General features: G+C 57.2%; 1 protein-coding gene across 1 annotated transcript in view; it reads right to left on the bottom strand.

Annotated features, from left to right (window-relative positions):
• Positions 1 to 11,117, bottom strand: part of SLIT1 (slit guidance ligand 1) — a 50,801-nt gene that overhangs the window by 10,986 nt on the left and 28,698 nt on the right. The window contains 17 exon segments of the mRNA XM_017726110.1: positions 394 to 526; positions 1,582 to 1,748; positions 1,866 to 2,009; positions 2,268 to 2,411; positions 2,640 to 2,714; positions 2,850 to 2,994; positions 3,444 to 3,467; positions 3,578 to 3,741; positions 3,890 to 4,033; positions 4,156 to 4,227; positions 4,918 to 4,989; positions 5,241 to 5,312; positions 5,817 to 5,964; positions 6,361 to 6,524; positions 6,833 to 6,904; positions 7,310 to 7,381; positions 7,523 to 7,594. Coding sequence (XP_017581599.1) covers positions 394 to 526; positions 1,582 to 1,748; positions 1,866 to 2,009; positions 2,268 to 2,411; positions 2,640 to 2,714; positions 2,850 to 2,994; positions 3,444 to 3,467; positions 3,578 to 3,741; positions 3,890 to 4,033; positions 4,156 to 4,227; positions 4,918 to 4,989; positions 5,241 to 5,312; positions 5,817 to 5,964; positions 6,361 to 6,524; positions 6,833 to 6,904; positions 7,310 to 7,381; positions 7,523 to 7,594 — 1,884 coding nt within the window.

The raw sequence follows: 11,117 nt of genomic DNA, 5'->3' as shown, positions 1-11,117 counted from the left end.
CCGATGGCAGGCTCCTGGGAACCACAGAGCCCTGAGCTGCATGGCTGTGTGGGGACCACAGCTGCAGGGGGTGGTTGTCCCTTGCTGTCCCTTCCCAAGGGCCAAAGACAAGGGTCCCAGCTGCTGGGTGACAACACCTCTTGCACAATACCCTTGATAGCCCTGAATTGTAAGAGAGACTCTTGCTGAGCCACTTGCTGGTGTTGGGGCTGGATGGGATCCCTTGGATGGCTGGGGGTCCTACTCCCACTACCAGGCCAGAATGGGGGTGTGGGGAGGAGCCCAGGAGTCTCTGCCCTGACACCTGCAACCCCACAGCAGAAGCCCCTCACCCAAAGCTGTAAAGTAGATGGAGGGTTAGGGGGAGAGCTTGGGTACTCGCCCACTACTCACAGCTCTGTGACATTCTTGGGGATCCCCTTGGGCAGGGCCTTGAGGTGCTTGTTGCTGCAGCGGACAACAGTGTCGAGGCAGGTGCATTCCTGTGGGCACTGGGGCCGGGGGATGCAGCTGGTCTCCTCCTTACCTGCACCAGGCATGGAAAGCCACTAAGTCACCAGGGTCCAGCCCTTGGGCATCATGTGAGGCCAGATTCAATGCCTTGTGCCTGCCTAGGATGGCTCCCCTCCCATGCCAACCATTCTCCCCTGCCTCCAAAACAGGATGTTGCAGGCAAGAGCAGTCAGGAGTTAGCAGTGCAGGAATTGCTCCTGCACCCAGAAATTGCCTGCCCCACTGGTGTGGATACCACCAGCTCAAGGCTGCTCTGATTTTCACCATTTTCATGCAAAAATGCAGTCACAGGGACAACAGAGGTAAAGGCACAGAAGAAGGGGCTCAGCCCTGCAAATCCTCCTGAAACAACCTCCTTCATCCATCTCCCAGACACAGGTTAGATGGAGCTGAGCCTATGCTGAGCAGCCAGAGGAGCTGGCACTGCTCCCCCTCCCTGCCATGACGCTGGAATCCTGCGGGAGAGGCATCCCTGGGACAACCGTATGCTATCTCGCACCGTTAGGAAAGGCGCAGGATACAACCCTTCAGTCTTTGACGTGGTGGAGGAGGGAAAGCAGAAGAAAGGATGATTTGTTTGTAAATATTTTCCAGAGGGCTCAAAAGCTGCTCTAAATTTAAAAAAAAATATATAGAAAAAAGGTTTTTTCCCCACGCACACTCCCCGTCTGCTCCATCTGCCCAGCTCTGGTGCATGTGCAAGGCTGAGAAGGGAAGGCGGGAAGGAGCAGGATGAATCCCAGTGGGCTTTGCCTCCACATCTGCTCCTGTCAGCACCCAGGGCACAGCGTTTGCCAGCACAGACTCACCTACATACAAGAGCCTCAAGGTGCAGTGGTTGCAAACCCCTCTCCTGGCTCCAGAGTGGATATCTGAGTGCAGCCCCAAGGGCTGGGTACCATGGAGGGAAACTTGTATCGTTAGGGGAGGGCATTCATGGAGCCCCCTTAACTTGCCAAGGGCACATCCTGGTGGCAAGGATGGTGCTGGGACAAGGAGCACAGTATCATCCTGGGAGGAGCAGCCTGGTCTCCCCTCACCCTCAGCACCGCAAGGCCCACGAGTTACCTTCCTCACACCTGAAGTCGGGGAAAGCCACATCCTGGAGTGGGATCTGCCGGAGGAAGTCGGGGTTTTGGCACCGAGGGTTCCCTGTCACGATCTTCCTCTTGCGCAGCCAGTCCCCCAGCCAGGCCAGCTGGCAGTTGCAGTTGAAGGGGTTGGCGAGCAGGTTCCTGCACATGGGAAGGAGCACAAGGGCAGCACCCGAACAGCCACCAGGCAAGGGGACCTGCAGCCCTCCCATGTCATGCGGACAGGCTGGGAGCATCCCCCCGGAGCCCAGGACGTACAGTGTGGAGAGGGACTGCAGCGTGTCAAAGGCACCCGGTGCAATTGTGCTGATCTGGTTGTCGTACAGGGAGAGCAGGCGCACGTTGCGCAGCCCTGTGAAGCTGTCGTTGTGGATGCAGCTGATGCGGTTGTTCCTCAGCATTCTGCAGAGGGAAGAGAACAAGGGCACCTACAACACGGGCAGGCGCCATGGGGGAACCCACCTTAGCAGTGCCCGGGCTGTGCCCACCTCAGTGCTGGGCAGCAGAATGAGCCTGAGCAAGTCCCTGAGCAGCAAAAGCCTGCCCCCCCAGCATTGGATACAGCCAGCTGGTGGGCAAAGCACTCCTGAGGTGGCCCTGCAGGGAGGCAAGGAGTAGGGACGTTCCCATCTGGGTGCTCATGGAGGAGAGGGGACTCACAGTGTCCTCAGCCCGTCCAGGCCCCTGAACATGCCGCTCCGCACAGACTCCAGCTGGTTGACAGTGAGGTGCAGCTCGTTGACAGAGGATGCCCCCTCGAATGCCCCATCCTCAATTTCTGACACCTTGTTGTTGCTGAGGTTGCTGTGAAGAGGAAAAAGCAGGCTGGGATGAGGGCTCTGCCTTGACCTCTTCCTGAACTCTGCCTCCCCCAGATCCCACTAAGCACCCTGTGATTCCAGTCCCTCAGAGGACCCTCAGGCTGGGACATGGCCTCCATTTCATGCCTCTGTCTGCCCTGGCATCAGAACTCCCATGTGCCTTTCCAGCCCTCAGATACTCCTGACATGGCTGTGCCTGCCCAATACTCACATTTTCTTCAGATGTGTGAGTTTCTTGAAAATGCCAGTGGCCTCCAGGATGGAGATTTCATTGTTGTTCAGGCGTCTGGAGTGGGCAGCAGTGAAAAGAGCTCAGCAGATGGCTGCAAAGTGCTGGCACAGCCAAACCCTGAGCCAAACCCCAATGCCAGCAAGGTGCCTGCTGCAGAAGGGAAGGCAGAGTGAGCGAGGAGACTCTTACAGCTCAGCTGTGGACTGTGGGATGCGATCTGGGATCTTGGTGAGTTTCAGGTTGGAGCACTCGACCACACCGGATTCACAGCGGCATTTTGGGGGGCAAATCACGTCACTGTTGCATTCACTGTTCAGCTGGTAATCCTCTGTCCCTGTGTGTTTGTGAAGGCAGCATGGGCTCCCACGGGCAGAGGCACAGGAGGCTGCACCTGCCCCGTCTCCCTCTGAGCCTCCCACATCCCTACTCGGTCTCATTCTCTTCCCCAGCTCCCCTCATTCCAGCCCCTGTGCACATATTACTCTTCTCCACACCCAAAGCAGCTTATCTGCAGGGATATTTGTCCTGGGTACACTGGGTGCTGCACTGCCCACCACCCTCCTGTGAACAGAGCTGAACCCTGGAGACGCCTCTCTGCCTGCCCACGCAGGTAACGGCACAATGGGAGATGCCACAACGCATCCTGGTACCCAGCACATGGGAAATGAAGCGTGGTTCTGCTGGGCCAGACCACAGAGCTCTCGCACAACACCCCTGCAGGCAGCCTGGCCAAAAGGGCACCATGCACACACCCATGTACACGTGTGTGGCTCCTCCGCTCACCTGGGATGAAGTACTGCTCTTTGGCTGTGGAGAAAAAAGCACATCAGCCTTCTGCACACAGACACCAGGCTGCGACAGGGCCGAGCACAGCCAGGCTGCAGGATGCCTGTGACAGGGCTGGGGACAGCTCTCACCCGAGCAGCGGAACTTCTTGCTCTTGATCTGGCCGATGCGCTTGTTGGCCAAGCGCCGGGGGCTGGCACAGCGGGCTCCGCTGGTCTCCACAGGGTTGGCACGGAGGAAATCTGCCAGCCACTTCAGGTTGCAGTCACAGATGAAAGGGTTCTGGGCCAGGTGCCTGTGCCAGGGACAGCGGGTGACACATTGCCAGGGACAGTGGGTGACACACCACCAGAGGCAGTGGGTGATCACCAGCTCCAGCCCTGGAGATGCTTTTCCCCCAGAGGCTCGACTGCCCAGGCATGGGAGCTGATGCGGACACTCACAGAGTCTGGATGGCCCGCAGGGAGGTGAACGTGCCTTTGGCCAGGCTCTGGATCTTGTTGTCATAGAGTGAGAGCAGCGAGAGGTTCTGCAGGTCCTGGAAGGCATCTGCCCGCACACAGTTGATCTTGTTGGCATTGAGAAGCCTGGCAGGGAGGGAGGGATGTGAGTCTGGGGACCCCCCTTCACTGCACCATGGGTGCTAGGCACCTCAGTCCTGCTTCCCTGTGTCCCTGAAAAGCATCCCACACAGCCACTGGCGTCTTACAGCAGCTGCAGCGCAAAAAGTCCTCCAAAGACACCCTTGGGGAGGTCCGTGATCTTGTTGCCATACAGCACCCTGGGAAAGAAAGGCCAGTGTGTGAGAGATGAGAAGAGCAGTGTGGGCCATGGTTAAGGGGGTGCAACATCCACCCCACCCCATCCACACCAGTGTAGGCACTTACAGGGAGTTCAGAGAGCGCAGCCCCTGGAAGGCATCAGGGGCGATCTCCGAGATCTGGTTGTTGCTCAGGTCTCTGAAACCCAAAGGGAGAAGGTGGCCTGGTACCCTCTTCTCTTGTGCCATGTCCTCACCCTTCTGCTAGTTCCAGGGGACCACCCCCAACACCCAATATCCAGAGCTGGGGTTATCCAAGACCCCCTACCAGTGCTGCCATGTGGGGCACCCATGTCACAGCAGTGCCCCATGTCTGTCAGCTCTCAGCAGTGGCCGGCAGGGTGAAGGGTATTGGGTTTCAGGATGAGCTGGTAGAGGCTGCACACTTACATCCTCCGCAGCTTCTTGTAGGGTGAGAAGGCTCCTGGGGGGATGGACTTGATGCCGTTGAGTTCCAGACGTCTGCAAAGAGAAGACGGAGACATGAGGGCTCTAGGGCTGGCCAAGCCCCAGAACCCCACTGACAGAGCTGGGGGCTGCAGGACCTACGGTCAAAAGGCCAGTGTGTGAGAGATGAGAAGAGCAGTGTGGGCCATGGTTAAGGGGGTGCAACATCCACCCCACCCCATCCACACCAGTGTAGGCACTTACAGGGAGTTCAGAGAGCGCAGCCCCTGGAAGGCATCAGGGGCGATCTCCGAGATCTGGTTGTTGCTCAGGTCTCTGAAACCCAAAGGGAGAAGGTGGCCTGGTACCCTCTTCTCTTGTGCCATGTCCTCACCCTTCTGCTAGTTCCAGGGGACCACCCCCAACACCCAATATCCAGAGCTGGGGTTATCCAAGACCCCCTACCAGTGCTGCCATGTGGGGCACCCATGTCACAGCAGTGCCCCATGTCTGTCAGCTCTCAGCAGTGGCCGGCAGGGTGAAGGGTATTGGGTTTCAGGATGAGCTGGTAGAGGCTGCACACTTACATCCTCCGCAGCTTCTTGTAGGGTGAGAAGGCTCCTGGGGGGATGGACTTGATGCCGTTGAGTTCCAGACGTCTGCAAAGAGAAGACGGAGACATGAGGGCTCTAGGGCTGGCCAAGCCCCAGAACCCCACTGACAGAGCTGGGGGCTGCAGGACCTACGGTCGCAGTAAGCTACCCCACGTGTGGAAATATTCTGCCCAGAGACAACTTGCATCCTGTGGTTGGGGCTTTCTCCATCAGGGAGAGGTGCCACGGGTAGGGGAACCATGGTGGCTGGGGTGGGGGAAGCACCTCTCCTCCCCAGCACCTTGGATTTGGGGGTGCCTGCTGCCTCCCACATGCTTTGTGCACCATCCCAGAACGGGCTTTGCACCATAATTGGATTCCTCTAAGGAGATTGTTTCTCTATTTACATTTTTAATGCAGCTAAATCCAGGGCTAAATCTAGGCAGTGTGAGAGAAGGGCAAGGAAGGCCTGCTGCCCTATGGAGCAGCTGAGCTGTGGGGCTTGCTCCTGTGTTCCCAGTGCCTTGAGCCACCCAGAGCCCCATGCTGATGGTGTGGGGCCATACTCACATCTCTGTCATGGTCTCGGGCAGGTTGGCGGGGATGGCCGTGAGCCCCTTGCCCCGACAGTCCACAATGCCATTGCTGCAAGTGCACATGGCTGGGCAGGAGCCAGAGGACAAGCTGCAGAGCTGGGCATGTGCTGGGTCCGTTTGTCCTGCCAGGGAAGCAGCCAGCATTGGAATTGCAAAGAGCTGAGCCAGGCCAGTATGTGCCAGTACCCTGAAGAAGGGACCTTGGTGACAGCTCAGCATGCAGGGACAGTTCATGGCACCCTTGAGGGGGTGCATAAGGTCTTAGTGTACCCCAACCCCCTGCAAAAGCTCCAAAGGCACAGACTGATGTACTGTCACACTGATAGGGTGGCATTGTCCCCATATTTTCCCCACACCAAGGACTGTGCTGACCTGAGATGAACCCACAGCATGGGTTCTGAGGCTCTGAGCTGGGGCACATAGCAGGGAGCAGAGATGGGGTGCATTGGTGGCACAAGCCTTGTCCCCCCGGCCCATATCCCTGCCCTGGCACCCACCACCTCCCCTGCCCCCCTCACCAGAGCAGCTGAACTCGTTCTTTTGGATCTCAGCCACGTTGAGGCCACGAAGCTGGGCAGGAGCAGCGCACTGGGTGAAGAGCCCGATGGTGGGGCGCTGGCGCAGCCACTGCGAGAGCCAGGCCAGGTGGCAGTCGCAGAAGAGATGGTTGGAATGCAGGCGGCTGCAAGCGAACGGGGCAGTCAGCAGCCACAGGACAACTCCTGCCCACCCCACTGCCCTCCGGCTGCCCCAGCCTAGCTCATTCCAAAGGGTGGGGGCATTCAGACGGAGATACAGAGGGGCCTAAGAGCATCTGCGCCTGTTGCCAAGGCCACCATGCTTGGGATGCTCTGCAGGGGTGTCCCCTCCATACCCTCCCCATGGTGCTGTCCCAGCACTACTGAGCCACCAGCACCAGCAGCAGAGCTGGGGACATCCCACTCTAGCCCAGGAGGTGACTCCTACCACCACCACGGCCCAGGCACTCACAACGTTCGCAGCTTGGGCATGTGGTTGAAGCTGGACACAGGGATTGAAGTGATATTGTTGTTATTCAGGGTCCTGCAGGAAGACAAAGAAGGGCAGGTCAGGGCAGACAGGCTGTAAAAGGGAACGTGAGACAGTCTAGGTGGCACCAACCCCTGGGAACAACCTGGCATAGGGTTAATGGATGGAGAACTACAGGCTGGGGACAGCCCAAACCCCCAGCAGGACTTGCTGTCCTTTCCAGGCTTCGACTCCCCACAGCCAGTGGCACCCAAGTGGCCCCCTGGGGCATGATCCAGCCCTGGAGCACAGCTCTGCAGCAGTGGTACCAGAACCCTGCTCAGCCCCTGCTCCAGCCCAGGGAGAAATGGCATGCTGGGGATGTCCTTGTAGCACCTCAGCAAGTGGGGACACCCAAGGACACTCTCATCCTTCATGGGGTTGCAGGCTGGAGGCTCCAGCCTGTCCCCAGTCACTTACAAGACCTCCAGCCCCCGCAGGGCACGGAAAGCCCCATCTTCAATGCAGCTGATCTGGTTCTTGTCCAGTTGGCTGCAGGAGAAAGAGAGAAAAAAGGAGAATTGTTGGGACAGCCCAGGCAGAGAGCAATCAAGTGCTCCTGATCACTTCCAGTACCTTCTGCCACTGGACCTGACCCCAAACTCCCTCACGCCCAACACTGCCAGGACTCACAGGTTCTTGAGGTCGGTAGCCCCACGGAATGCTTTCCTGGGGATGGCCTGGATGAAGTTCTCACTCAGGTCCCTGCAGAAGGAAGAGGCAGGAAGGAAAATGAGCAGTGCCTGCAAAGAGTGATGTCCCCTGGGAGCAGGGCACCACAGGCAGCGGCACACCCCGGCACTCAGTGATCCCTCAGGGACTCCGACACAGTGTAATTTGGCTGCAGGTCCTTGGCTGACCACTGCTCTGCTGGCTGTTCTGAGGAAAGTCTGGCTCCATCCATGGTGGCTGAAAGTGACTGGGGCTCCCTGGGCACTGCAGTCCCTGGCTCTGACAAGCAGAGCCGAGTGGCACAGCTCTGGGAAAACCCTCCATACTTAAATACTCTCTGACTGCTATAATTACAGGTCCCTGCTGATTAACTGGTAATTATACTTAGTGGCTCCAGGAGGAATTCCTATGGAGCCTGACCTACACTTCAGAGGGCACAAATAATTGGGTCATTATTTACTTCATCACTGCAAGGTACTGTCTGTGTAGTCACCTGCTCTGCAATGCCAGGGCATGCCAAGCCAGCAAGGGCTCTGTGTTGCAGGGCTGGCAGCAGGTCAGATCCCCCACCGTGCCTGGGCTGGTTTTTAAAGACCATGAAGACCACAAATCTCACTGCAAGTAGGGTTTGGGTGGACTGGCTCAGCTCTGGGAGGACCTGTTTGTTTTATTTGCTCCCCGTGGCTCCCAAACAGCCATTCCCTCTCCCACCCTAATAGTCAGAAGCTCCTCCAAATTTGGCTGGCAACTGCATTGCCTTTTCCCAGCCCAGTGCCAGCACAGTCCTGCTCCAGCCACCTCTGGGGCACAAAGTCAAGTTCCCATCTCCTTCCTGGCACGGGGAAACTGAGGCACAACATAGCATTTTCCCTATGCAAGTCCATGGGTGAGTGAGAAGTAGTACCAGGGCATCCTGCACAGATTAAATGTCCCCAGAACTACACAGGCCAGACAGACACCCGCATCCCAGCCCACACAGCATCTCAGGGTGTCCATAGATGTCAGCATTTCACACATAGTGCTCACCAGCTCTGCTTCAACATAACAAAGCCTGTTCGCTATTGATACCCTATAGCTGGACAGGGTCAGGATGGAGGCACAGCATCCATGTTGCTCCCCATGCCCTCATTCCCACCAAAAAATGGGCTCAACCAATGGGCACAAGCTGCTTGCAAAATACCTGGAGGTCTCCAAACTGGGACTTCACCCCAGCTGAAAGCTTCACTGCCACAACAAGAAAATGTTCCCAGAGGGAAGGACCAGCGTTACTTGCACAGATGCATGAGGAAAAGGAAAACACAAGGACAGTGGGCTTGCCTAGCCCTCCAGTGGGATTCCCGGCCACCAAGGAGATGCCTTACAGTCCCAGCGTGATGCACCAGCCCCTGCCCCCTGCACAGTTTGTGTATCACTCTGGGTCGTTCCTGGGGAGCCAAACCCGGCTGGCAAAGCATCATTGCTGGGGCAGAGGAAGGGAGATGCTGCCCTGGGAGCTGCCCAGGCTGCTGGAGAAGGAAAAGCCCAGATCCTCTGCGAGCAGCAGGCGCAGTTTCACAGCAACCCACGTGGCGGCACTGCCAGGCTGCCCTGCCTGTTTGTGCTGCCTGCCCTGCCTGTGCTGCCTGCCCTGTTTGCACAGCCTGGTCTGCCTGCCCTGACTCTGCCAGCTACTCCCAGAACTCCAGCCCGACCCCCTCCCTCCAAAGGGGAAGGACCAAACACCTGCAGCAGCCTCCAATACCCCAGCACTCCTTCAAATACAAACATCTTCTCTTCATACTATGTTGGGGATGCGATGAACGTGGGGACCCCCAGGAATTGCACTGACCTTTCAGGAAAAGACAGCATTGCACCAATTCCTCTTTTAGCTCCCAGAAGGAATCCCTTAGAAAACTCTTCGGAAAAGATAGCAACTTTTTTACATGGGCAGACAGTGATAAGAGGAACAGTTTTAAACTAAAAGAGAGCAGTTTTAAATCAGATGTAAGGAAGAAATTCTTTACTGTGAGGATGGCGAGCCACTGGAACAGGTTGTCCAAAGAAGTATGGATACCCCATCCCTGGAAGTGTTCAAGGCCAGGTTGGATGGGGCACTGAGGAACCTGATCCAGTGGGTGCCATTCCTGCCCACGGCCAGGGGTTTGGACTAGATGATCTTCAAGGTCTCTTCCAACCCAAACCATACTATGATTCTATGAACCCTCTAGGTGCAGCTCACCACTCTTCCTAGCAATGCATTCAATGCACTGCATTCCTTCTTGGCAGCTGCCTGTCCTCCAGCATTAAATCCATCAAAGAGGTGAGCACCACACTTCAGTGCTCTGCGTCCCTCTCCCAGCTCTGGCACTGCCTGCCCAGGCAGGTCCTGCCTGCAGCTTGTTTGGTTCCCCTGTGGAAAGCTTGATCCCATTTCTCTGCTTGGAGCACATGGGAGTCCCAGCGTGCCCAGGGAGTAAACCCAGGCGTCTGTCTCCAAGCTGCTCATTTACAGCTTGCGAGGGAAATGCTGCTAGAAGGTTGCAACTGACTTTGCGAGGCTTCTCCCCTTCACAGCTTTTTGTGACAGTCACCGACAAAGTGCTGCCGTTGGGGGTACTGAAGCCAAGAGGGACAGACGCTGGATGCGAGGGTTTCAGCAAGGCCCCGGCACCGGGCTTAGATCACATTGCATGGTTACACAGCTGACGACACCAGGACAAACACATGCTTTGCCTGTGGGATCCTCGGCCCCGGCGTTGGAACAAGGCACGGCCCCTTCCCTCCTGGTGTTTCATAGCTCCCAGCTATGTTTGCTTTACACTTTGGCGCAGAAGAAACAGCAGATGGCACGGCTTCTCCTCGCTCCGCCGTGCCTCTCGCAGCACCCGCGGTGGCTGCGTTGGTGCCGCCCCACACCCCGCCAAATACAAGAGAGTCACTGCCATTGCATGTGGAGTGCCAGCTTGCAGCAGTGACCACGAGCACTGACAGGTCTGACAGCCCTGCTGGGGACCAGCTGACGGACGGGCAAAGACAGAGGGAGTTGTCACAGTCACCCTCACTGCCTTTTCTGGTTTCACTTCCAGGTATTGTCCTAAAGCTCCACGTTTAAGAGTTCCTGGCTATTGAATCCAGGGGTTGACCAAACAGCCAGCCTATTCACAGTGCCACGGTCCTCCCATCCCCGTGCCATGGTCCCAGAGGACCATGCAGCTGGAGTTCGTCCCTGCACAGCACAAGGTGCAGAGGGCTCTGGTTGTCCCAGGGGTGCCAAGGGGTGAGGAGGTGATGGAGGACACCTCTGTCACTAGGCTCACCTCCCACAGGGATTTCTAACCCAGCAGATGCCTGTACAACAGCAGCAGCCAGCTGCAACTCACAGCTGTATGATGGCAAGAAGGCAGGCACCCACTTTTCTTCCAAGTCCCCTGAAAGCCTCGTGGCCAAATTATATCCACACAAGTCCTCCTTGGCTGGACATTGAGAGGGATGGCGGTGGTCAGGGATTGGGATTTCGGGGGCTTTCCTGCTTGGATCTGACACCCGGCTGCCTTGCCCCACTGTGTGTGTGACGGCT

Source organism: Corvus brachyrhynchos, unplaced genomic scaffold (assembly GCF_000691975.1).
Source record: "Corvus brachyrhynchos isolate BGI_N302 unplaced genomic scaffold, ASM69197v1 scaffold61, whole genome shotgun sequence".
NCBI lineage: Eukaryota > Metazoa > Chordata > Aves > Passeriformes > Corvidae > Corvus > Corvus brachyrhynchos.
Note: the sequence above shows the minus strand (reverse complement) of the source record. Positions and strands in the feature narration are given on the sequence as shown.